The 26,762-nt window shown below is 35.5% G+C and overlaps 1 protein-coding gene across 4 annotated transcripts in view; it reads left to right on the forward strand.

Moving 5' to 3' along the window:
• The first annotated feature begins 299 nt into the window (after positions 1 to 299).
• LOC124983965 (GLIPR1-like protein 2) overlaps positions 300 to 26,762 on the forward strand; it is a 65,253-nt gene continuing 38,790 nt past the window's right edge. For 3 of the 4 annotated variants that reach the window (XR_007108512.1, XM_047551677.1, XM_047551678.1), the window contains exon 1: positions 300 to 533. Coding sequence is in view for 3 of the 4 variants with exons in the window: in XM_047551677.1 (XP_047407633.1) it covers positions 300 to 533 (234 nt within the window). In the remaining variant the exon portion in view is untranslated. Of the gene's footprint in view, positions 534 to 24,902; positions 25,059 to 26,762 lie in introns of all 4 variants that reach the window. The other variant, XM_047551679.1, reaches the window with a different exon arrangement.

The following is a 26,762-nucleotide window of genomic DNA, read 5'->3' on the forward strand; positions in this document are numbered from 1 at the left end:
TGGAGTCAGAAATCAACCCAGGATAATAGTTTGCTACATTAGCTTTCTGGACTCATTTCACTCAGGTATCCCTTTTCGATTAGTTTGTCAGACATCTACTTTAAGCTTTCTCTGTGTCGCACAGTTCTGGCTTTCCTGTGCCTCCCCACCTCTTCCATCCTCCTTTCTGCTCTTCAGGGTTCTGCTTTCCTGCTTTCCCGCTTTCTGGGAAATAAGACTTGCCCGCGCCGTCCTGTAGATTGGCAGGTCACAGGGGCGGGCTGGCGCCTGCGCACTAGTCTCTCTGCGGCCGGTGGACCATGGAGGTCCCAAGGCCCTCCGCCCCTGGATGGTGCGCTCAGTCCATCCCCCTGGCGCTAGGGGGCGTTTTGAAGCTGCGGCTCTGCGAGCTGTGGCTTCTACTGTTGGGTTCCGGTTTGAACGCGAACTTTTTGCCACATGAAGAGGACGTAGACTTCATCAATGAGTACGTGACCCTCCACAATGAACTCCGGGGCAACGTTTACCCTAGAGGGTCTAACCTACGCTTCATGGTGAGACTCTTGGGCGCTTTCCCAAACCTCCCAGCGTCCTGTCACCGCGCCCCGCTAGGCCTCCGGAAGTCTGGGCCACCGCCCTGAGGCTTTGGATTCCGGAGAGCCACACTTTCTGCTTGGGTTTAAAACATACCTGTAAAACCAGTGGCTCCCTAATACATGGTTAACAGAATTTTGCATAGGACCGAGTCTAAGGTGCACGTGGGCACTCTTCTGAGGTGTAGATTTTAAGAGAGCACTACTTTAATGCAATAGTTTCCTTTTTTTTTTTTAATTAAAATGTCAACCAAACTTATCAATAATGAAGAAAATATCAAAATTTTAAACAAAGACAAGGGTCCTTGGAACCAAATTAGAGAGAAACAAGTGAAGCCCTTTTAGGGCAGTGCAACTACAAGGTTAGTCCTGTTTTTATTTAAAATTTTGATTTTTTTTTTCATCGTGGATGTTTTCACATTATATTCCCACTTTTAAAAGATAGTGTTTAACTTCATTACCGAGTACCCACTGCACATTTTGCTCCCAAGGGAGTGTCAGTCTCCTTTCTGTAGTCAGATTCCTTAGCTGTCATGCTGGCTTCCTTCCACTCTTGCCATTCTCCACCCCCTCTTTTTTTTTTTTTTTTTTTTTCCTATTTCCATTTAATTCCTCATCAACTATCCCCTTACTGTTAGGAAGACTTCATGCTGACCATTAAAAATGACTGCAAAATTCAGAAAGTAAAAGACTGTCCTCTTATTAGGCCATCAGGAACTTATAATTTACATTATAAATTATATTGCAAGTACTACTTTCCTACACATCTTTTCTTCCTTCAGGAATAGTTCCTTGGCAAAAAGAAAAAAAAATTAGAAATGGAATAAATAAATTAGCATGTGATTTTTAAATACTGGTTACATAGTAATTACTCTTCTAAAGGCTATGACAAACTAAGCAAATACCAGCTACATATAAGTGTTGTTTTTCCATATCCTCACTGGCTTGGGCGTTTTCAGTCTTTTGGGGAATTAATCAGAAAATGATACTTTGTTTTAATGTTAATTTTTAAAATGCTATATCGACTAGAGACATTTTAGTGTTTTCTTGTTTATTTTCTTTACCTTTTTAATTGCCAGCATTTTCTCATCAGATTATAGGTAGTTTCATTTGCTGAAGGTAATTTTGCCCAAGTCAGGTTTTTTTATCTTTTTAATTCAATCATAGACTTTGGAGTTATTTTAGAATTTTAACTACATATTTTCCATCCATTTGTGATCACTTCTATTTCTTCTAAAATTGGATATATCCTTCCTCCTGAAAATTAATAAACCCACAACTTCTCATAAATTTTTGTATCTCTAAAAATTATGTTAGATATTTCAAATATAAAAAAAGTTTAGAGAATAATATACCTGTAACTCAAAATCCATAATTTAACATATGAACATTTTTACAGAAATACTATTTTGGTTATAGTTTAAGACCCCACCCTAAATTTTTACCTGTTTCTTTTTTCTAAAATCTGGTGTATTTTTCCCAACTTTATTTCTAGGAAATAAATAATAAGTGTAAATACTCTATTCTATCATAATAGTATGTTCTATTTAGAACTTTTCTGTAATATGTTAGGAAATCAGATTTTATTTTTTTATTCTCTTGCTAGTTATTCTTAGCATTTTAAATTATATACCCCATTTTACAAATTCCGAAGTTAATCAGTATCAGTAACTGTCACCAGAGAGGGGTCAGAGATAGTCACTCTAAAGAGGAAAATGGAACCCCAAATCATCCTTGGTGGGTTCTATTATTGCTGGAAAGAATTCAACCAAGACTTATTTAAGGACAACAAAGGTGCACACACCCCAATGGCAGGGTGTAGGTGCCACTTTACTCTTTAGAGAAAAGACAAGTGACAACTCCAGGGTTGAGTTCTTGGTTATGTATTTGATTTTCCTGGGAATAAATGTGCAGGTTCTCAGGAAACCTCCTTTGAAAACAAGTGCCATGACAGTCATTTGATATTTGGGGTTCATGATTTTGGTGGGGGGTGGTTAAAGAGTCTAGTCATAAATCATTTGTGGGCATATTGTATAAGTTTTGAACCTGGTGACATTTTAATTGGTTGTTTTTGTTCTACTTGATCTGTTACAAGTATATGCTGGAGGTTTTGTTCATCTAACTAAAGGAACCAGCATGACTGGTTATGCTCATAGATCTAGTCCTTATCTACTAAGGATCTCTTTCCCCCCAAGAGTCCACCTATGTTATTAACCTCCTTCCAAATATTAAAAATTTCTTGTATCCCTTAAATTCTGAATATTTCTCTCCTATGTTCATGCTATTGATGCATAATATTTAGGTTTTGTTTCATATTTAAACACCAAATTTTTAAAAATTTTTTAATTGTACAATATACATAACAAAGTTTACCATTTCAACATTTTAGTGTACTGTTCAGTGGCACTAAGTACATTCACATGGTTGTACAACTGTCACCACTGTCCATCTCCAGATATTTTTTTCAGTTCCCAAACTGAAACTCCATACCAAATGATTGTTTTCTACTTCCTTCTAATTTGATTACTCAAGGAACCTCATGTAAGTGGAATCTTAAGATATTTGTTTTTGTGACTGGCTTATTTCACTCAGCAGGATGTCTTCAAAATTCTTTTGTGTTGTACCAAAGTCTCTTTACTCTTTAAGGGCAAATAGTATTATATTAGATGTGCATGCCACATTTTCTTTATCCATTCATCTGCCAGAGGGACACTTGGGTTGCTTCCACCCTTTGGCTATTGTGCTTAATGCTACTGTGAACATTAACATACAAATATTTGCTCTAGTCCCTATTTCTCTTCTCGGTATGTACTCAGACTAGAATTGCTGAATCATTTGGTAATTTCATGTTTTTTTCTTTTTTCAAATAACTGGCATTTTGTATTCCATAGTGGCTGCCCCATTTTATGTTCCCACTGGGAATGCACAGGATCCCAATTTCTTCATATCTTTGTCAAGTCTTGTTATTTTCAGATTTTTTGTATAATAAACATCTAATAGACATGAAATGATAGCTCATTGTGATCTAATGATTAATGACTTTAAGGATTTTTTCATGTACTTTTGGCTAATTGTTTTTCTTCTTTGAAGAAAGGTCTATTTAAGTCCTTTGCCCAATTTTTGGTCAGCTTTTTTGGTTTTTTTATTGTTGTTGAGTTATAGGAATTTTTTTATATATTCGATATTTTAATCCACATCAGATATATAATATCTGATTTGAAAATATTTTGTTCGTAGATTACTTTTTCACTCTATTTGTTGATAGTAATACCGCCATTTACTGGTAATGAGTTCTGCTTCCTCAGGTGTTAAAGTAACATCAGAGAAGCACGCCAAGGCAAGCATATTAAGCGGGTTTTATTTAAAAGTAGTAATAATACAGACTTCTCCCGGGAGGGAGAAGGGCACCATGGCTGATGTTCTAGAGTCCCAAGAAGTGAGGGCACCCTACTTCTTTTATAGGTTAAGGTCTCTTTTGTTCTCTGGTTCTCTCCCAGCTTCTCTCTCCTTCCTGCCTACTTGACTAGGAGCGGTTTTGCAGGTGAGATGCAAAAAGTGAGAAGCGGATGGGCAGGGGGAGGGCCAAAGTAATTCAGCCAGGTAAGAGGGCATTAATTAGCAGCTCCCTGCCTGTAGTCCTTGCCAAGGACAGGTAAATTTGGTAATCAGTGGGCTCCAAGATCCTTGACTTTCCATTCTCCCAGGGGCAGTCTCCAACTTCCCAGACTCTGATGGCCTCCATGGTCTCCATTTCCTCCATTTGACCCAAACTCCTCTTTCTACACTAACCACCCGTCCCCAATTCTGGCTTCAATAGTAACTTTTGATTGATCAAAGTTTTAAACTCTGATAAAGTCTATTTTATCTTTTTATCCTTGTTATCTATACAAGAAATCATTACCAGATTCAATATTATGAAGATTTTCTTCTACGTTTTCAAAAGTTTTATAGTTTCATTTCCCATGTTTAGGTTTTTGGTCCATTCTGGGTTAATTTTTGTACATGGTACAAGGGAAAGGTCTAGGTCCATTCTTTTGTATGTGAAAATTCAGTTTCCCAACAACATTTGTTGAAGAGACTCTTTTGTCCTTTAAATGGTCTTCAAAAATCATTTGTCTGTAAATCATGATTTATTTCTGGATCCTCTATTCTTTTCCATTGGTCTGGGAGTCTGTGTGTAATGCCAGTACCACACTATTTGATTTTGTAGTGTTGTTGTGTCCTCTGAGTTTGTTCTTAGAGAACGTGTGAGTATTCCAGGTTTATTCTGTTTCAAAATTATGTTGGCCATTTATGGTCTCTTCTGATTCCTTGTTAAGTTTTATAATGCATTTTTATATTTCTGAAGAAAAATGGGAATTTTAATGGTAGTTGCATTGATTTTTTTTTTTTTTAGAACATTTTATGTACTAAAGGCGTTATTAAGCCTTCCAATCCGCGAACACAGAAACTTTCCATTCATTAGCATCTTCTTTCATTTCTTTCAGTAAACTTTTATAGTTTTCAATATGTAATTCTTTCCCTTTTTGGTTAAATTTATTCTGCAGAATTATTTGCCAAGTTTTTGTTTTCTGATTTTTCATTGTTAATGTATAGAAACATATAATTTTATGTTAATTTTTTAATCCACTATTTTACTGAATTTATTTGCTGATTCTAAGAGTATTTTTGGTGGATCGTTCATTGTTTCCCAGAGTTTCGCTATTTCCTGTGTCCACCTTCAGGACTAATTGGCAATGGGCAAAGGTCAAAGTTTAGAGCCCAGAATTCAGGATCTGTTGCCTTCCTTCAGGGCCCATTGTTCCTAGAAAAAGATTTGCTGGAAGAGGTTTAATGTTGGCTAATTTCCCTCTCTCCTCTCAAGCCAAACCTTCTTTCTGTTTTTCCTGGGGCCTGTCTTATCGGACTATTATTTTCCATAACCCTTCACTAACAATACCTAAGTTACCCTTTAACCTTCTGATCCCATTCCTGAGTATAAATCCTATGGGTATACCATAGAAGAAGGAAATGGTATTAGTGTAAGGTTATTTCACAGTAACGTTGCTTAATAATAGCAAATGATTGGAAAAACACTAAAATTTAGCACTGACCGATTGATTAAAGTAACTGGTTCATTCACATAATTGAATATCATGCATCTGTGGGGAAAAATAAGAAAGCTCTCTATACTAACAAGGAAATATCTCAAAGATCTTAGAAGAAACAACATATAATGTGATTCATTTCATAAAAGAGAAATAAAAAAGAATTTTAATTTTTATACAAATAAAACACTGTACAAATCTACAAGGAACTGATTTGTTGCCTATAGAAGGTGTAAGGGATATGAGATTGTAAGGAGTAGGATAATAACATGAGTTATCAATGATTTTATATGGTTTTGATTTAGTAAACTACTGGATATGTTACCTGTTCAAAAAATAAAAAATTTTAAATAAAACATTTTTTTAAATGTATGGTAACGGTCACTGGGAATTGCAACTTGGTTATTGATAAGCATTCATAAAACAGAATTATGTGTATAATAAGAGAAAATGTAACAATCAGAATTTAAAATTCTTATTCACCTCAGTAAAATCCAGTATTTTGGATAGTGGGAATGGCATTCCTAAAATCTTATCTTTGGATGATGTGAAGAAGTAGGAAATTGAAACATTAGAAAGAAAGTGAGCATAGTTATATATTTTTATCTTGTAATAAATTTATACATATAATTTAAAATACAATAAGTGAAGCTGGTTAAAGCTAATTCAGATAATCACAAAGACTGTTGTAAAGAAAAGATACTGGTGGCTTATAGATGAGCTTACTTGAACTTCCAGATTGACAGAAAGATAAGCAAGGAATAAAAAGAAACTTAAGTTTGCAATATGGAAATAGGAAATGGCAGTAAGAAATAATGAATCGTAAACATGAAATAAGCTTAAAAATTGATTAATTAAGTTGGGCTCAGTAACACATGCCTGTAATCCCAGTTAGTTGGGCGGCTTAGGAAGGAGGATCTCAAGTTCAAAGCAAGCCCCACCCCCAATTTAGCAAAGCCCTAAGCAACTTAGTGAGATCCTGTCTCTAAATAAAAAAATGAAAAGGGCTGGGGATGTGGCTCAGTGGGTAAGTGCCCTTGGGTTCAGTCGCTGGTATTAAAAAAAAAAAAATCAATTATCTTGGCAGATATGAGTGAATTTAATTTTTCTGTCAATAATTATAAATTGACCAAATAAATAAAAATCCATCTCTATCTTGTTTGCAAAAATATACACCTAAAACAAATTGAAAGTATTGAAAATGAAAATATAAAGAATTAAAAAAGAAAATGGGCCAGCGTTAGAGCACTGGCCTAATGTGTTTGACACTGGGTTTTGATCCCCAGCACCGCCAAAAGCCGAGAGAGAGAGAGAGAGAGAGAGAGAGAGAGAGAGAGAGAGAGAGAGAGAGAGAGAAATGAAGACTAAAGGCATTAAAAGAAAAAGAAAAAAAGAAGTATTACCTAATGTGAAAAAATATAATCCATGAAAACTAAATAGCCGCAGACTATTTTACAGACCAATGACATTCTTCTCAGAATTAGAAAAAACAATTCTTAAATACATTTGAAAAAATACGAGACCCAGCATAGTCAAAGCAATGCTAAACAAGAAAAGTGAAACAGGAGACATCACAATACCTGACCTGAAATTAAACTACAGAACTGTTGTAATAAAAACAGCATGGAATTGGCACCAAAATAGACATGAAGACCAAGGGAATAGAATAGAAGACACAAGAGACAAAACCATAGATGCAGATGAAATTATGAAAATTGTAATAGAATATTGTTTTATTATAATTATTATATTAATTGTATAAAATAATGGGTTTTATTGTGACATTTCCATAAATGCATATAATGTGCTTTGACTGTATCCACCCTGCCTACTACCTGCCCTTTCTTACACTCTCTCTCTCCCCCAGTCCTCTTTTCTTCCCTAGTTCCTCTTCACTTTCATATTATCCTTTTTTCCCCTATATTCCTCATATGAGAGAAAACATGTGATAATTATCTTTCTGAGTCTGACTTATTTTGCTTTACATGATGATCTCCAATTCCATTCATTTTCCTGCAAATTTTTTATGATTGAATAATACTCCACTGTATATATAAACTACAGTTTCTTTATTCATCCATTGATGGGCATCTAGGCTGATTCTATAACTTGCCAATGTGAATAGTGCTGCTATAAACATGGGAATGCAGGTTTCTCCTGTGTATGCTGGCTTTGACTCCTTTGGGTATATATATCCAGGAGTGGTATAGTTGGATCATATGATAATATGAGAATATTATGTTCAAACATGTTAATAAAATTGAGTATCTAGATGAAATAAATTATTTTCCAGCAAAGTATAAATTACAAAGTGAACCCTGAAAAAAAATTAAAAACCCTTATAGACCAATGCTTTAGAAGACAGTAGCAAGAATGTTTAATATCTGTCTCTTAAATAGGCCTTGATTCTGGGTTATAATGGATTAATTCTTTTTTTTTTTCAAATATTTTCTAATTTCATTATTGAAGTCAGTCAAAATAAAAAATTCAGGTCCCAAAATACACCTACCAAATACTTCATTTATAATGCTTATGCATATTACAATTTTCATACATTTGGGCATTCAACAAACAATGGAAAGTGAATATGAAGGATTAATTCTTAATCATCAAAAAACAGACAATTACAATGATATTAAACATTTTTGTGTTTTTTAAAAAGTGAGACATTAGAAATCCTCAATTCATTTTAGAAATCTAGAATAACCTTAATCTCCAGATCTGAGAAACATAAGACAAGAAAAAGTATAAATCAATTCCATTTATGAATATGTATGTAAACTTTGAAATAAAAGAGCAAATCAAAACTAGCAATGTATTGAATAAAACATAGAATATTCTCTATTTTCTTAATAATGTTTTTCCTTTACTCCCTTCAGTCAAGTTGTGTACAATTATTTAATTTTTCTTATTTCCTAAAATCAGCAATGTGTATTTTAGCCAAACTCTTCTGGGTCCCTGTTCTTGATGAGGCCTTGAACTTGGGCTCTGTTCTATTGCCTGCCAATTTAGAAAAAAATCCTGCTTAGTCCAGTTTAGGGAGAATACCCAACACTTAATATCTCATCACCCTGATCTGCCTTGAGCAAGAATTCCATAGGTCAGTGTAGCAAGAACCCTGCAATTCTTGATGTCTCCTCTTCGTAATTTTCCATCCACTGACCTCTTTTTTCTGTCCTATGATTATAGATCCAACTTGCCCTTGCTGTATTTGTATTTGAGCCCAATCTCTCTACCTTATTGTAATAGTCTTGGCACCTGTCACAGTCGTCCTAAATAAAGTCTTATTGGGTTAACAGATGTCACGAGTAATTTTTTCTTTAACAGTTATAATGCTGTGACTCAGGACCAGATTAATCAATGGACCCCTGAACCTTTTACCCAGGACTCCACGTGCACACCTTTGAAGCCTTTGTCTCCACTCCTGGGGATCCATTGGTGAGTCTGACTCCTGAGTCAGTGCTCCTGATGACAGTCCAGTGAAGCATGATGAGGACAGATTTTGATTCTTAAAATTCAGAGTACACTCTGTAGAGCTAGATTAGAATTCCAAACTTCTTCATCTGAAAGGTACCTCCTGAGTTGCAAATAATTTTCTAGTACTTTCTATCAAGTAGGAATTTACTGCCTGAATCCTAGACAGAAGTTCTTCTGGCTCTTAGTTTCAAGGGGAGATTGACTCCTTGAGTTTTTGCCTGGAAACTTTCTTGGGTTTCTTGGGTTTCTTGGGTCATTGTGAGGTCTTCCATCTATTTGGTTCTACTTATTCCATGAGAACTTCTGAGTTTGCTGAACTGGCCTCGTCTTGAACCCCTGGTGATTCTGTGCTTCACCACTTCTGTTAGCTTCCTTTCCTGCTGGCATGGTTTTTACTAAGAATAATTTGGATTTCAGGGGGAATTGGCTTCTCCCTTCCCATCTCCTCTGCTCCTCCTTCCTCCTTTTGCCATCTTGATCTTCCCTTCAGTTCCCTTGAATCCTCTGATGTGTCCCCCTTTAAATAACAGCTCCCTCCATCCCTTTGTGCACACCTGACAAAATCTTCCCTTATCATTCTAGAGCCTTAACTCCCCTCAGTCAACATTAGGCTCCCTGTCTCTATCATGGACTTTAAAGGGACTCAGTCCCCTCGAGCAGCCACCAGAGTCTGAAAAGAAAAAATAGCAAATGAGAACAGATTGAATATTTAATCCACTCAGGCCTTGGAGACATCTAGACAGCAGCTTGAAATCCCCATAGTCTCTTACATAAAGTGAGGTTCACAGTCTCAATAAGATTACATTTCTTTTTAAAAGAAAATCTTTAAAGCCTCCTCCACAAATACTGGTAAAAAACATTGGCTTTCATGTTGACCAGGTAGCCTTACTTGTTCCATCAGTCTTTTGATTGCAATTACAACTATTTTATATAAAATGGATGAATTTTGTATTATGTCAAACTGTGGTTCACTTGACTCATGGCCAAAATTTTAGATGGAAGCAATATATCTCTATTTACATTTCTCTTTGTTTATATATGCTATATGCATGGGATATATTCTTTCTTATTTTTGGGGAGTTGATATTACCAAACCAACTTATGAAATCTCTTAAAGGAATTCTATTAAAATTGGACTAGTGCTAAATGAGCACTTATATAAATTAAATTTTCCTAGAACTCTCAGAAATACAGAAACTAACCCAAATGCTTTTCAGATTCTCATGACTTCAGTAAATCTTTGGCCAAAAAAGACTAGTTTACTATTACTGGTTTAATAAAAATAGCTATGATCTCTGAGTTCTAAGCATTAGATATGAGCATAGATTTCTATTCTACTTGAGTTAACTAATGAAATAAGCTTGTTATATCTACTACATGTTTAAGATATAAAATTATACATTCAAACTAAGAACAAAAGTGTAAATGAGGATGTAAGAAAAGTGAATTTCTTGATATCTGTTACTTCATTGTATATCAAATGAAGCAATAAAACAATAATAATAAAAGACATGTTTAACTTTTTTAGTTTTTTGCTTTGTGATTGTTTTGGTTTTTGATATCCATGTGCTGTAAAAATAATAATAAGATTTAACAGGGAAATAACTTTAGCTAATGCCTTGAGATAATTGTTTAATGTTAAGTCTTAATTTGTTATCTAGATTAGCTCAAGTAATAGATATTCATTAATAATTTTTAAGTAAGATAAACTACCAAACATTCATGATTAAGCTTAAGTTACATAGTTTTGATTTCTTATTTTTATATGGTAGAGAGAAAACAAATGTACCTGGGAGTATTAATAAATATGTTCATTTTGCCATGTTGAAACTTTGTACTATGAAATAACATATACCTATAAAAAGTATATGTGAGATTTGCTACTCTGGTGGTACAAAATACCAGTAAATATTAGACAATTCACAATTGTCTTAATTCCTAGTTTTCTCTATAAAATAAAGGGTTCTAGTCAGTAAATAGTCTGTGTGTGAAAAGTGTTTATGGAAGATAGGGTGTGTTTTGGTTAGGGCAAATAGAGTAATTTTGTCCTGTAGTAAAATGACTGTTCCAGGATGAAAAAGAGACAAATTTATGACAATGCTGAATGAACACAAAAAGTTGTTAGAAAGTTTGTGGGAAAGGAATAATGTTGTGTGATCTAAGTTGGTTAAGATTGGATTTTTTTTTTTTTTTTTTTTTTTTTTTTTTTTGCGGTGCTAGGGATTGAACCCAGGGCCTTGTGCTTGTGAGGCAAGCACTCTACCAATTAGCTACATCCCTAGCACCAGGATGTATTTATAAGATATTTTTATAAATGAATTTTAATATCAAAAGTGCACTGAGGCAAAACTACAATTTGGTTTTCTCTCTGTTAAAATCACAAAGTTTTCTTGGATAATTGGTATGCTCTTAATAAGAGACTATAAAAAGTTTTTCTTTATTTTTTAAGTAATCTACCTAGAAAACAAAAATTCTGTTTTGTAGAATAGTGTCCCATGATTTACATTGACTTTATCATTTCCTTAATTAATAGAGCCAAGTCTTCTGACTTAAAAAATACCAAAAAAAAATTTTTTGCCTTTTAAAAAGATAATTATGTTATCTTCTCTAATTGCTTCTGAAATATTTTTATTATTTTGGTTAAATAGGTAGCTAAGTGTTTCACAGCAGCATATATAGTCAAATGTTCAAACTTTTTCACATGTTTTTTTACGACTTTGCCTTTTCCAATTCAAATTTTGATTCCAAACTGATCTTGAGATTCCTCAGGAGGACTGTAAAAATATCTCAAAGAATATTTTTTACCTTGTAAAAAAAGAAATGTTTAATGAGGTTTATCTTATATATTGAATTGCATAAAAAGCATTGTCAAATAAGAAGTTAACATTCCCTATAACTGTACAGATAAAATGTGATTATTTCAAACATTGCATAAACTTTCTAGAAATTTGTCTTTTCACTGTCCACAATATGTCTGATCTAATCATTCATATTTCCAGTTCTTAAAATGTCATATGCTACAGAAACAATCAAATTTCCTTGTTAATTGCATTGTGTTTACAATATAACTCTCATCAGAACTTTGCAGTCTTTTGCCATTCATAGATAGTTTTTCACTCTGATCCTTCTCTAAAAGTATTTGGAATCAGCTGCAGGCCAATATTTAGTGTTCAGTAAAAGGCACCTTATCTCAGAGATCCATGGAAAGGGCAATGACTGGTACTCTGAGCTACAGTCCTTTAATGGCATTGCTTAAATAAGTTTGAGACCATGTCTCTGGATTCAGGTAACAGTCTTCTCTAATGGAGAAGCTACTAGATTCATAAAACTCCTAACTCAAGATCAAGCCCAACAAAAATTACATGGAATTGAATGAAAAGATGAAGGGTGATTATGGAGTTTGTTCTGGATATATGGAACTCCTCTCCTTTTCTTCTTAAGATATTTTTAAGTGGTAAAATTACAAATTCTTTACTTCTCTTTGTAAAAAAAAGTGAAACATTTATTTTTTTTTTCTCTTTGCCTAATCCCTCCGTACTTTGGAAACTCTTATTAAGTGTAGTTATTTTCATGACAATAAGAATCTGTCATCATTATAACTGGACATAATTGGAAACATTGCTTATATAACCAAGATTTTGATTGGAATGTCATATTTGAGAATTATGCAAAAATCAAATATGACTGGATAGTTTTAAGGAACTAAATTTGACTTTCTTTAACCAATACTTATAACGCACTCTTGGAAAATAGGCCCAGTACCTGATTTATGGGGTTCCCAGCCTTACAGATGAATAAGGAAGATCACTTCCTGGCAAGCACAGTAACCTTAAGTTTTTTGGGGGACCTAGAAAAGAGAAGAATTAATTCAAATGTAAAGGTATTACAGGAAAAATCTGGTGGCCAGTTCTTGACTGGCTTCCTAACTTCAAAAAACTTTGTGAAGTCTAATCTGGGATTCCTTATGAGAAGTTCTAGCAAAGTAGCCTTGAAAAGACGTTTGGAATCAATTACCATTGCTGCACTTAGGTTAATACTCAGGTCAAATCTATTGATACTAGAAGATTTGTTTTGTAAACAGGAATAACCTTAATTTGGTTTTTTTTTTTTAATCAAAAAGCATTGACTGTAGACAATTTTTTTTAATGTTTCAGTGGAGGATAATAGCATACCCTTGTGTGTTATTAAGATTCTAATTCTGCTCATTGTCGCTGAGGTTCTGTTACCTCAACTAGGCTGGATCCTGTCATAGGGCACATTGTGTTAATTCTGCTAGTTTCCTCTAATATCTGACCACAATTCTCCAAACTAACATTTCTAATTTTTCTCCTATCTTCCTGACTTGGAGTCACTGAGAACTAAAACCTAACTGGCTCAATTGAAAGAAGCTTTATAGGCTGAAGCTGGATACTTCCATGTTCTGCTCTAGGAAATAACCGTGACTGTGACACTGATGACTCTGCCATCCAAAGATATCCAAATCGCATTCCAAGAAGTTAATTATAATGTCCCTGTTGTTTTCATCTCATCATCTGAGGATGCTTTGAACTCAATATCTAGGAATCTTTTCTGACAACCTTCTGGACTTAGAGACTCTGCTTATAATCTACTTCTACCATCAATCTCTTTCTTTTCATTTACATTGCAATCCCCCTAATTAAATGTCTAGCTACTTGTACCAACCAGCAAAATTCGACTGCTTGCACCATCCCTTAATTAAATGTCTGACTGCTGGCATCATCCATCCAGATGGTTCAGCTGCTTCTTCTGTTTTTTTTTTTTTATTTTGTAGAAGACTTAATTTTATTTTTAAAACTATTTTTATTCATTCTTTTTAGTTATATATGAATCCATTTTGTTATAATTATACAAGCACGGAATATATCTAATTCTAGTTAGAGTCCCATTCTTATAGATGTTCATGGTGGTGGAATTTACTGTGTTGTTTTCTTATATGTATAAGGGAAAACTATATCAGATTCATTCCACTCTTTGCTAATCCCCATCCCTTCCTTCCATTCCCCATTGTCTAATCTACTGCACTTCTATTCTTCACCTCACCCCAACCCGTTATTGTGGGTTAGCCTCCACCTCTCAGAGAAAACCTTCAACCTTTGGTTTTTTGGGACTGGCTTTCTTCACTTAGCATGATAATCTGTAGATTCATCCATCTGCTGGCAAATGTCATAAAGTCATTCTTTTTTTATGGCTGAGTAATTTTCCATTGTGTATGTATACCACATTTTCTTTATCCATTCATCTGTTGAAGGGCACCTAGGTTGGTTCCATAGCTTAGCTATTGTGAATTGAGCTGCTATAAACTTTGATGTGACTGTGTCACTATACTATGCTCATTTTAACTCCTTTTAATATGTACTGATGGGATAACTGAGTCAAATGGTGGTTCCATTCCAAGTTTTCTGAGGAATATCCATACTGCTTTACAGAATGGTTGCACCAATTTGCAGTCCCACTAGCAATGTATAAGTGTACTTTTTACCCCACGTTCTTGCCAACATTTATTGTTACTTGTATTCTTTATTATTGTCATTCTGACTGGAGTGAGGTAGAATCTCAGTATAGTTTTAATTTGCATTTCTGTAATTGCTAGAGATGTTGAACATTTTTTCATAAATTTGTTGAGTATTCATATTTCTTCTGTGAAGAGACTGTTCAATTCATTTCCCCATATATTCATTGGGTTATTTGTTTTTTTTTTTGATGTTAAGTTTTTTGAGTTATTTATATATCCTGGAGATTAAGGCTGTATCTGAGGTGCAGGTGGCAAAGATTTTCTCCCATTCTGTAAGTTCTCTCTTCATGATCTTGATTGTTTCTTTTGCTGTGAAGAAGCTTTTTAATGCTATGGCATTTATTGATTATTGATTTTACTTCTTGTACTTTAGGGGTCTTATTAAGGAAGTCAGTTTCTGTGCAAATATGTTGGAATGTTGGACCTACCTTTTCTCCTAGTATGTGCAGGGATTCTGGTCTAATACCTGGTTCTTGATCCACTTTGAGTTGAGTTTTGTGCAGGATGAGAGGAGAGATAAGGGTTAAATTTCTAGTTCTCCCCATGCCATTTGTTGAAGAGGCTATCTTTTCTCTAATGTATGTCACTGACACCTTTGTCTAGTATGAAATAATTATTTTTGTGGGTTTGTCTCTGTGTCCTCTATTCTGTTCCATTAGTCTATGTCTGTTTTGCTGTCCATACCATGCTTTTTTTTTTGTTACTATAGCTCTATAGTATAATTTTAGTTTGGGTATTATAATGCCTCCTGGTTCTTTTTTTTTTTTCTTTTTTTTATTAAGGATTACTTTGACTATTCTGGGCCTCCTGTTGTTCCGAGTGGATTTCATGAGTGATTTTTCTATTTCCACAAAGAACATCATTTGAATTTTGATGGGAATTGCATTGAATCTGCATTTCACTTTTGGAGGTATGACCATTTTGACAATATTAATTCTGCCTATCCAAGAACATGAGGTCTTTCCATCTTCTAAGGTCTTCCTCAATATCTTTCTTTACTGTTCTGTAGTTTTCATTGTAGAGGTCTTTCACCTATTTTGTTAGATCGATTCCCAAGTGTTTTTGTTTTTTTTTTTTTTTTTTGATGCTATTGTGAAAGGGATGGTTTTCCTAATTTCTCTTTCAGCTGATTTGTCCTTGATGGGTAGAAATACAATTTTTTAATCAGTATTAATTTTGTATCCTCTGCTTCACTGAATTCATTTATGAGTTCTGAATGTTTTCTGGTGGAGTTGTTTGGGTCTTTTAAATATAAGATCATGTTAGGAAAATATAGCTAGTTTGAGCTCTTTTTTCCTATTCCTATCTCTTTTATTTCATTTTTTTTGCCTAATTGATCTGGCTGAAGATTCTAGCAATATGTTGAATAGAAGTGGTAAAAGAGGGCATCCCTGTCTTGTTCCAGGTTTTAGAGGGAATGCTTTCAGTTTTTCTCCATTTAGAATGATGTTAGCCTTCAGTTTGTCATATGTAGCTTTTACAGTGTTGAAGTAAAATCTTTTTATTCCTATTTTTCTAGTGTTTAAATCTTGAGTGGATGCTATATTTGGTCAAATGATTTTTCTGCATCTATTGAGATAATCTTGTGATTTTTGTCTTTAAGTCTATTGATGTGGTGAATTATATTTGTTGATTTCTATATGTTGAACCATCCTGGCATCTCTGTAATGAAAGGCACTTGATCATGGTGCACTAGCATTTTAATGTGTTTTTGTATGGAATTTGCTAGTATTTTATGGAGAATTTTTGCATCTATGTTCATCAAGGATATGGGTCTGAAGTTTTCTTTCCTTGATATGGCTTTGTCTGGTTTTGGTATCAAGGTGATATTGGGTTTGTAGAATCAGTTTTGGAAGTTTGTTCTGTTTCATGGAATTATTTGAGGACTATTGGTATTAGAGCTTCTTTGAAGATTAAGTAAAGAATTCATCTGGTCCTGAGTTTTTCTTTGTTGGTAGGCTCTTGATGACTTCTTCAATCTCATTACTTGAAATTAATCTGTTTAAATTTTCTGTATCTTTCTGGTTCAATTTGGGTAGGTCATATGTCTCTAGGAATTTATTGAGGTCTTCAAGATTTTCTAGATTATTGAAGTATAGATTTTCAAAATACTTTTCTTATCCTCTGTATTTCAGTAGGGTCTGTGATGATATTTCCATTTTCATCCTGTATTTTAGTAATCTGCATTTTTTTCCTCTTTCTCTTGGTTTGCTTGGCTAAGGTTTGTCAATTTTGATTATTCTTTTTCAAAGAATTAACTTTTTGATTTGTTGATTTTTTGAATTATCTTTTTAAAATCTTGATTTCATTTATTTCAGCTCTGATTTTAATAATTTCCTGTCTTCTGCTGGTTTTTTATTGGTTTATTCTTCTTTTTCTAGGGCATTGAGATATAATATTAGATTATTTATTTGGTATCTTTCCATTCTGTTAATGTGTAAACTCAATGCTATGAACTTTTCTCTTACAGATGCCTTCTTAGTGTCCCAGATATTTTGATACATTGTATCATTATTCTCATTTACCTTGAAGTATTTTTTTATTTCATCCACGTTTTCTTCTGCTATCCATGCATCATTCAATTGTGTATTATTTAGTCTCCAGGTGTTTTATTTTTCTCTTATCATTGATTTCTAATTTCATTACATTATGATCCAATAGAATGCAAGATACTACATCTTTTTTTATTTGCTAAGAATTGCTTTGTGTCCTAAAATATGGTCCATTTTGGAAAATGTTCAATGTGCAGTTTATAAGAAAGTATATTCAGTCACTGATAGAGGAAATATTCTATGTCTGTCAAGTCCAAATTATAATTAATAATACAATTAGTATTTTTAATTCTGTAGCATCTTTATTTTTCGTTTGATCTGTCTAGTGATGAGAGGTATGTTAAAGTCACTCAGTATTATTGTGTTGTGATTTGATTCTTGATATTGAGAAGAGTTTGTTTGATATACATAAATGCTCCGTTTTTTGAGGCATAGATATTTATGACATTTCTTGCTGTTATATGAGTCTCTTAAGCAGCATGAAATGGCCTTTTTTATCTCTTCTAATTAACTTTGGTTTGAAGTCCACTTTATCAGATATGAGAATAGAAACCCCTGCTTGTTTATGATATCCATGTGAATGATAGATTTTTTTTCCCATCCTTTTACCTTCAGTCTGTGACTGTCTTTGCCTTGAGTTGAGTCTCTTGGAGATAGCATATTTTTGGGTCTTGGTTTATAATCCAATCTGCAGTCTGTGTTTTTTGATTGATTAGTTGAGTCCATTAATATTGAGTGTTATTTTTGAGATGATTTTTATTTCCTGTCACATAAATTTATTGCTAGTTTTTAAGTTGAATTATAGTCTGCTTTGATATACTATTCTTCTAGTTTAGTTTCACACTCGGCCAGTTTTTATTTGTATTCTCCACTTCTTCTTTATGTAATATTTAACTGAGTATGTTTTATAGTGTTGGCTTTCTAGTTGTAAATTCTTTTAACTTTATTGTGGAAGGTTTTTACCTCATCTTCAAATCTGGTTTAATTTTGCTGGATATTGTATTCTTGGTTGACATCCATTTGCTTTCAGAGTTTGGTATATATTATCCCAAGACTTCCTATCTTTTAGGTTCTAATTAAAAAATCAGCTAAGATTTAGATTGGTTTACCTCTAAATGTTTGGTTGTTTTTCTCTAGCTGTTTTTAAAATTCTATCCTTATTCTGTTTGTTAGGCATTTTCATAATACCGTGCCTAGATGTGGCTTTGTTGTAATTTTGTATATTTGGAGTTCTGTATGTTTGCTATATTTAAGTTTCCATTTTCTTCTTAAGATTTGGAAAATTTTGTTATTTTATTGAAAAGATTGTGCATTCCTTTGATTTGTATCTCTGAGCCTTCATCTATCTCTATAAATCTTAGGTTTGACCTTTTAATAATATCCCATGTCTCTTGAAAATTCTGTTCATGGTCTCAACATCTTTTCCCCATGATTAACTTTATTTTCAAGATTATGTGCTTTGTCTTCATTGCCTGAAACTCTGTATTCCAAATGGTCTAGTCTGTTGGTGATGCTTTCCACTGAATTTTTAGTTTGGTTTATTAATTCCTTCATTTCAAGAATTTCTATTTGATTTTCTTCAGAATTTCCATTTCCTTATTGAAGTGATCTTTCACTTCTTGTATCTTGTCTCTGATTTCACTCTTAACATCATCTTTTATCTCATAGATTAATTTAACCATAAACTTTCTAAATTTTTTCTCTGACATTTCCTCCACGGTGATGTCAGTGAAATCTGCTATTGAGTCATTCTGGTTGCTTTGGGTTGGTTTGTTCCCTTGCTTTGTCATATTGTTTGTGTGTCTACCCATCTGTCTGAATGGCTCTGAAGCAGCAGAGCTTCATTTCTATGTGCTTTTGGTGATCCTGTAGCTTTCCTCTGCCTCAAGATTAGGGGGAAGCCAGATACAATATATAGTACTAAATTCCTATTTTAACTCCAAAGTTAATTGACACCATAAAGAGCTATAGTAGGCTCAGCAATTTCAAGCAAATACAGGAAGTAATCATTTATAGTATTCACTGTTGCTATAGCATTAGTTGTGGGATCTGGCCTTTTTAAAACCAATTAGTGTTGGCAGAAGTTAACGATAGAGTTCTTTAAGAGGAAAGAAGAGATGGGGGTAGAAAAGGGTTTGTAGATTCAATAGGTGAAGAGTGCAAATGCAGAGGCAACATAGGATATGTTGTTTATGGAGAGGGGAAGAAAAAATACAAGTAAAAGAATTAAAGGAAGAGTGAAAGAACAATAGAGTTTGGCTGTTAGTAAGAGCAATAGAAACAAAGGAAAACAGTTGTGAAACAGACAATACAAAATCAATCCAATCCAAAATATACTAATCAAAAAGCCTGTCAAAAATCAGAGTAAGGAAAAATAACTACCTTCAATTGAAATGCTAGAAATGAGAAAGCAGAAACAAATACGTATGTGTACAAATGTATAAATGTCATGTATCACTCAGTACACGTTTGCCGGGGTCCAGCCCTAGCAGGAGTCCATGGGTTCCACACCGGTAAATGGGGCGCGGGGAGACAGCGTCGGTGATGGATGGAGAATGAAAGACACAGACTCTAGTTCTGGTGCAATCAATCCCACTTTATTCTGGGGAAGGCTGGGTTTATATACATTTTTCTTCAGGCTATAATGGCAGTCTTGTGGTTAATATTAAAGAAGTTTCCAAAGCATAGGCAGAAAACAAACTTACAGATCATCCTTACCTAATCACAATTGTTTTAAGAATATCTAACTACGTCGATGAGCTAATACAATGTTTATTTCTTTAATATCTAAACTCTGTGTGACCTAAGACTATTCTTATTATTCTCGCGGTTAAAGTGATAGACAAGTAATCTCATGTGATCATTTCTATTAGGTCCCTCTGGTTAATACCTAAATTGCTGAGTTAAGGGTTACAGGAGGGCAGTGGTTCCCAATGGTTATTGTGTACCAACGTTTATTATAGGGGTGACATATTCTTTGTAAGAAGGAAGGAATGTTATGAAACCTTATTCTCTTACCTCACCACCACACATAAACAAAACCATTGTTAAAATTTAACCAGCCTGTTGGAGACAAAGGCAGATCTACAACTATTTTCTCCAGAGGCTTTCAGAGACTCATTGCACGGTTGCAAAATTATTTTTAATTTTGTTAGTGGTAAAGACCCATTGTTTTTCAGATTGTAGGTAATATTTTCTGGAATTTTTGTTGTATTCCCCTCATCTCCTTAAGCAATCCGTTCAGACTGAAATGAGTAATATATTATCAGAAAAACACAGCAGAGAAAACACCATGCTTCGGAGCAAAACATCCGGCAATTCCTTTTAGGATGAGCCTTTGCAATCATCCTCCAGAGGATCTTTGTCAAGCACTGGATGGAATTCCAGATGCCCCCGCACACGTTCAACAAAAGAAAAACAAAATAACAGCATATATGCTTGCCGTCGGTGCTGACACATCTTTCCATCTCTCAGCTTCCCTTCTCAGCAGGATGGTCTGGGGAGCCCGGAGATGCCTTTGGCTTCACCTCCGGGTATAGCTTGCCAGTGGGTTCTATGAACTGACTTTCTGGAAGTGAAGCTCCCAGGGGCAGGGATTCAGTCTAGTATTGGTCCAGGTGTTACATTGTGTGGGGAGTTATCAGCCATTAATGAATCAACACCCTTCTAGGACTGCACCCCACTGTTCTCCCCAGGACTCCACCTGTGGGAAGGGGCAGGCTGACCTTTGCTGGTTCTGCTGTTTGGAATACTGCCCTTTTTGGCCTCCCAAGGACTCCTCTGAGCACCGAGCTCAGGCACTGCACCCACCCATTCGGATTCTCTGGCCACTGCCTGCCACTGGTCCTGGGCCTGCCAGGTTCAAGGGAGTGGAGGAGGGAGGACTTTCTCCAGCCTCTCTGTCCAGTATTACCCCGGGCAAAATGGTCTCCATGCCAGAAATTCTTTGTGCCAGAGATTTTCCTGATTCACTAGGCTCAGTTTAGATCTCGCAGTTGCTGGAGGATCTGCTGGATTCCTGTATTACACTCTGACCTGAACTCACAGATCAAGTTCCCAGTCTAAGTTGACAAGCCGAATATCCTCTGGGCCAGCCCAGGGAAGGCTCCCCTCTGATCCTGGACTGTCCATGCCAAGACTTTCCCAGCACTCTTCAGTCTTTCCCGACCTTGTGTATTAATTTCCCCGCTTCTTGCCAGGAGCTCAGCTCCAATTCTCTTCCTGCCCTTATCTGATGTACTCCAAACGTCCCAGTCTTCCCAGGCTTTCTATCCATAATGAGTATCAGTGGAGAACTTTTTTCACCACCTCGCAGAGAGGTTCTCTGGCTGTTTGGGTCCTATGATTGCCCACCGCCCGTGGGGACAATCACAATGCGTACGCTTTTCTTGATCACAGGAACCAAAAGGACTTTATTCCGCAAGTCTCAGACTTATATTGAGAACATCAGCCTATCAGAGAGTAGACTACCAGGAAAGTCAGCCTATCAAGGAACAGTCTCCAGGCAGATACCAGGATCGCCTCATGTACAACAGCCAACCAGAGTTACTTCCTAAAACTTGTATATGAGTGCAGCTATGTCTGGCAAGCTGCCAGGCGCCATCTTAGAGATCAGGCCACAGTGCGGCTCTGGGGCCCTCAGAGCCCGCCCCTGACAGGGTCCCATGTCACGGAGCTGTGAGAAAAGCCACCCATCTGTAATCCGCCATCGTGTCCTCCCCTCTACTGGTTCTTGATGAACAAAGGAGCTAATTGAATAATGGACTTACAGTTCAAAGCAACATTGCTCTTTTCTTGACCATAAAGCAGGCTGCCGGATATTTTCTCCTTGACCAACTTTAGTAAGGCTTTTTTGAACCTTCTTTAAGTAGGCTTCAGCCTTGGTCCCTGTCCTAAGGCCTATATTATCTAGTTTTAACAAAAGTTCCACCTAGCCAAGTGTAGGGAGAATCCCTTACCTTTGGTATTTGATTATTCAATATCCAATTAAATTCTTCATCCTCCACCCTTGTTCTGTGATCACCCTGGCCTTCCCTCAGCAAGAGTTCTGTTAGGTCAATTGGGCAAGAATCACTTCAACTTTGGTTTAGCATTTTAGTAATTTTCCATTCCCTGGCCCCCTTATTCCGCTCCATTGCTGTAAATTCCACTTATCCTTCTTGTATGTGAAATTGAGCCTCATCCCTCTTTCTATCACAGTATCTTCTAAAATCTTCCTTACTGTGTTAACGAGTATCGTGGGTGATTTTTTCTTCAGTGGTTGAGTTGTTCATGTCTGACCTTATATCTGTCAATTTATCTGTAGAGATATTTCTATTTAGTCAGTAGATGAGTAAGTAAAGGAATGTGTAAAGGCACAAAGGGGAAAAGATGGAGAGAACAGAATGCAAAATCTGCAAATCTAATAGATACCGTGGAAATGAAAACAGAATAAAGGAGAGAAATTAAGAAATAATAGAGACAACTCTCCCAGAGCTGAAGAAAGACATAGATTTTTAGATAAAAGAGCTGCCAAGAAAAATTGTGAAAAACTGAATATTGGGTGCCCTGTTTATTTTTTGACATTGGTTATATTTTCCATACTTGTCTTTGAGCTAGGCTATTTGCAATTCTGAAATCATACAATACTGGTGAAATGCAATTAATTCTATCCATAGAAATGCCAAATTGCCATGTCTGATGAAACGAAATTGATTATTGCCCTATGGATAAGGCTCAGTTTTTGCATTTACTTGTAAATTGATTTACTACACATAAAATTAACAATTCTTTGTATTTTTCTTGAAAACATTATGACTTCCTAATAGGTCCCTCATCAACTAATGAGTTAAATAAAATCATTGTTCCATATATAATAGTTATGATTATATTCTTTAAAAATTCTTTTAAAAGAAACAAAAAATTACTTTTTAATGGAGACCACCAAAAGCTAAGCACAATTAATGAGAAAAGATTTATACCTAGACATATACTAGGGAAACATTGAAAAAAATCTTAAAATTTCCATGTTGCCTCTATTGAAGCATGAATTAGAATATGTATTCAATTTTTCTACTTTAAGTCTAGAGGCTAATAAAATTCTTTGCTCCCACATTTCTCATTAATAAATATGAACTACTTCTTGAAACTTTAGCCTCTATCTCCAACTGTAATTCTATTCATGGTTGAACAAAGGAATTTGAAACTATCATAATTTATTCATATATAATCATCAGAAACAATTAACTAAAATGCTAACAAATGTGGAGTTGAGAATTAGATTTCCTGGGTTTAAATACAGTCTTCACATAGATTACTATAAGACCTTAAATAGTCTACTTAATTTCTTTCTAATTTAGTTACTTTCTCTGTGAAACAGAAATAGTCAATGACAGGTTGCATGGATGATGGTATATACCATATAACCTAGATGTATAGTAGGCTATACCATCTAGGTTTATGTAAGCATATTTATACAACAATGAAACTACCTGATACATTATTCAAAATGTATCTCCATGGTTAAGTATATATATAACTATAGTAATAATGCATGTTATTACTTATAATAATAATACTTGTCATTACTTTCAGGATTATTGTGAAAATTAAATGAGATGGCACATTAAAAAAACTTAAAATAGTGATTGGCTCATGTTAAGGTTGTAACCAATATTCAAAGTAAGTCAGAAGAAGGATAGCTAAGAGGAACTGTTTGCAAAGGGAAATAGTCTAAGAAGCTATTAATATGGAATTAACTGTAGGCTATGCACACTATAGAATGATATGCAGAGTTTGTACTAATTAAGCAGATCTAGTCATGTTAATGTGGAACAATCTCTCCATGATAAATGCTAATTATAAACCAATAATATTGTATATGGAATGATGTATTAGTCAGCTGTTCATCATTGCAACAAAATTGCTGAGAAAAACAACTTAAAGGAGGAAAGATTTATTTTGTTTTGTTTCACAATTTTAGAGGATTTGGTCTCTAGTCATTTGGTTCTATTGCTATGGCCTGTGATGAGGCAGAATGTGATGGTGGGGAGCACATGGCAGGGTACAGCTGCTTTCCTCACGGTGATTGGGAATCAGAGAGAGAGAGAGCTAAGGCCCAGGAACAAAATATACCTTTCAGGAGCACACCCTCAGTGACCTAATTCCTCAAACTAGGCCTTACCTCCTAGAGTTTCTGCCACTTTCCAATACCACCATCAGCTGGGGGACCAAGCCTTCACAAATGGTCTTTGGCAGACATTTTAGATTCAAGCACTAGCATTCTATCCCTGGACCCCAATGTTTCATGTCCATCTCATAATGCAAATTGTCGTCAGTCCATCTCCAAAGATACAACAGTTGAACATGAATCAAATCCTAAATTTCCTCTGAGATTCTCCTGTGAGCCCCTGTAAAATAAAAAAGAAAATTACATACTTCTGTATACAATGGTGGGACAGAATACACACTCCCGTTCCAAAAGGGGAGGAGTAGGAAAAATACCAAGGAGGAATTGGATCAAAGCAAGACTGAAACCCCACCAGACATTCCATGTTCCTGGCATCTCCAACTTCCTGGGTTCTCCATTGCAGCTTTGGCTCTACTGTTATAGCTTCATGAATCACCCTCTCAGAGGCTATCCACAGGGATTCTAACCCTGCCACACACTGCCCAGACTAACAGGCCTTCTTTTGAAATCTAGTTGGAATTTTCTGTGACCCCACAACTCTTGCACACTGGATGCCTACAAAACCAGCATCACATGGATAATGCCAGGTCTACAGCTGACTCGAGCAGTATCTGGCTCCACTTGGATCATGGCTGCAGTATCCTCTGAGTGCCTATACAGCCGAGAATGGTAAAATGATTTCTAAGGAAACACCTTTCTAGATAGCCGAGTGCAAGCAGGTTGCCCTAGTGCTCTCTTCTCAAAGCATAGGCATTCAAACAAGTTTACAATTTTGCTCTCTTAAGCCGTAAGGGGTGGGGTATAACCAATTTCTGAAATACCCTTCAGGCCTTATCCTATTGTCCCTGTTTAAAGTATTTGGTTTCCTTTTATTGACACTAATCTCTTCAGCAACCACATCTTCTTTGGCCCCAATTTTATACAAGTTTTCAAATCTTTTTGCCCTGGTTTTTACTGTTGATTCTCACTATTAATCTAGATAAAATTAGTCAGAAATACTCATACCGCCATCGGAATGCTATGCTACCCAGAAATTTCCTCTGCCAGATTAAATACCCATCATCTTTATATTGAGTTTCACACAAAGTCTTAGGACCCAGACAAATGTAACAAGTTCTTTGCCAGAATCGAAATGTAAATGACCTCTAGTCCAATTCCCAAGAGAGTCCTCATTCCCATCTAAAACCTCATGGGCATAGTCTTATTGTCTGCATTCCTATCAGTATTCTGGTCTTCTGAGCCCTAATCAGAATTGCCCATAGAGCTCTCCTTCCAGCAGAGTAAGCTTCTTTGGACTGCCTCTCAAAACATTTTCAAACTTCTCTCACAAACCAGTTCTAAAGACTTCTGACACCACATGGTCAGGTATAGTCATATCAGTGATCTTGTAACCATGGTTCACTTAATGTTTTGAATATAACAATATCGCCCTTGTTGCAACTGTGAATTATTTTTAAAAAGAATGTATTTCTTTCTCTTCCTCTCTGCACCTCCCTAATCTCTCCTGCTCTCTATTCTTGGAAAACAGGATTACCTTTCTTCCCCATTCTAGGCAGAGTTACCTAACCTTGAGCACAAACCCACCACAGGAATGAAGTAATTCAGACTTTGGGGGAAGACACCAGAAGATCTCAGAAATGACTATCTCCCAAATTAACAAGTGAATTACAACTCCAGACAGAACATGCAGAATGTGTGCAATGTAGCCTTTGAATCACTTCCTTAAAAGCTCCCTGCTCCCCTTGATGGGAAGAATCACAGCCTCTGAGACAGAAGTCCCTGTGCTTCTCCTTTGCTAGCAAAGTAATAAACCTTCTTTTTCCTTTTTCTTGAAATCATGTCTTTGTTATTGAATTGGCATCGGGGACAAGGACTGAGATTTTGGTAACAGTTACGCTTTTTATCATTTTTTTGTGTTGGTCATCTCTCTTTCACTGTGACAAAATATCAGAGGGAAAAAACAGAGGAAAGGTGTATTTTGGCTTAGCTTCAGAGGTGTCAGTCCCTGTTAGCTGACTCCATTGCTATGTTCCTGCAGTGAGGCAGAACATCATGGCATAGAGGGTGTGGTGGAGGAAAGCCGTTTACCTCTTTGTAGCTAGAAAACAGAGAAAGAGATCCAGGAGCCAGGGACAAAATATACCTTTCAAAGGCACATCCCAGTGATCTGATTCCTTGAAGTAGGCCCCACCTCCTCAGGTTTCCACTACCTCTCAATGGCGCCATCAGATGGGGACCAAGCATTTAGCATATGGCCTTTGGGGAACAACCATCACATATTATCACAATAGTACAAAGGAAAACCAATCACGAAATGCCCATCTAAAACAACCAAACGCATATTTGAATGTGTGTGTATATGTGTGTATATAC

Source organism: Sciurus carolinensis, chromosome 4 (genome assembly GCF_902686445.1).
Source record: "Sciurus carolinensis chromosome 4, mSciCar1.2, whole genome shotgun sequence".
In the NCBI taxonomy this organism is placed as follows: Eukaryota; Metazoa; Chordata; class Mammalia; order Rodentia; family Sciuridae; genus Sciurus; species Sciurus carolinensis.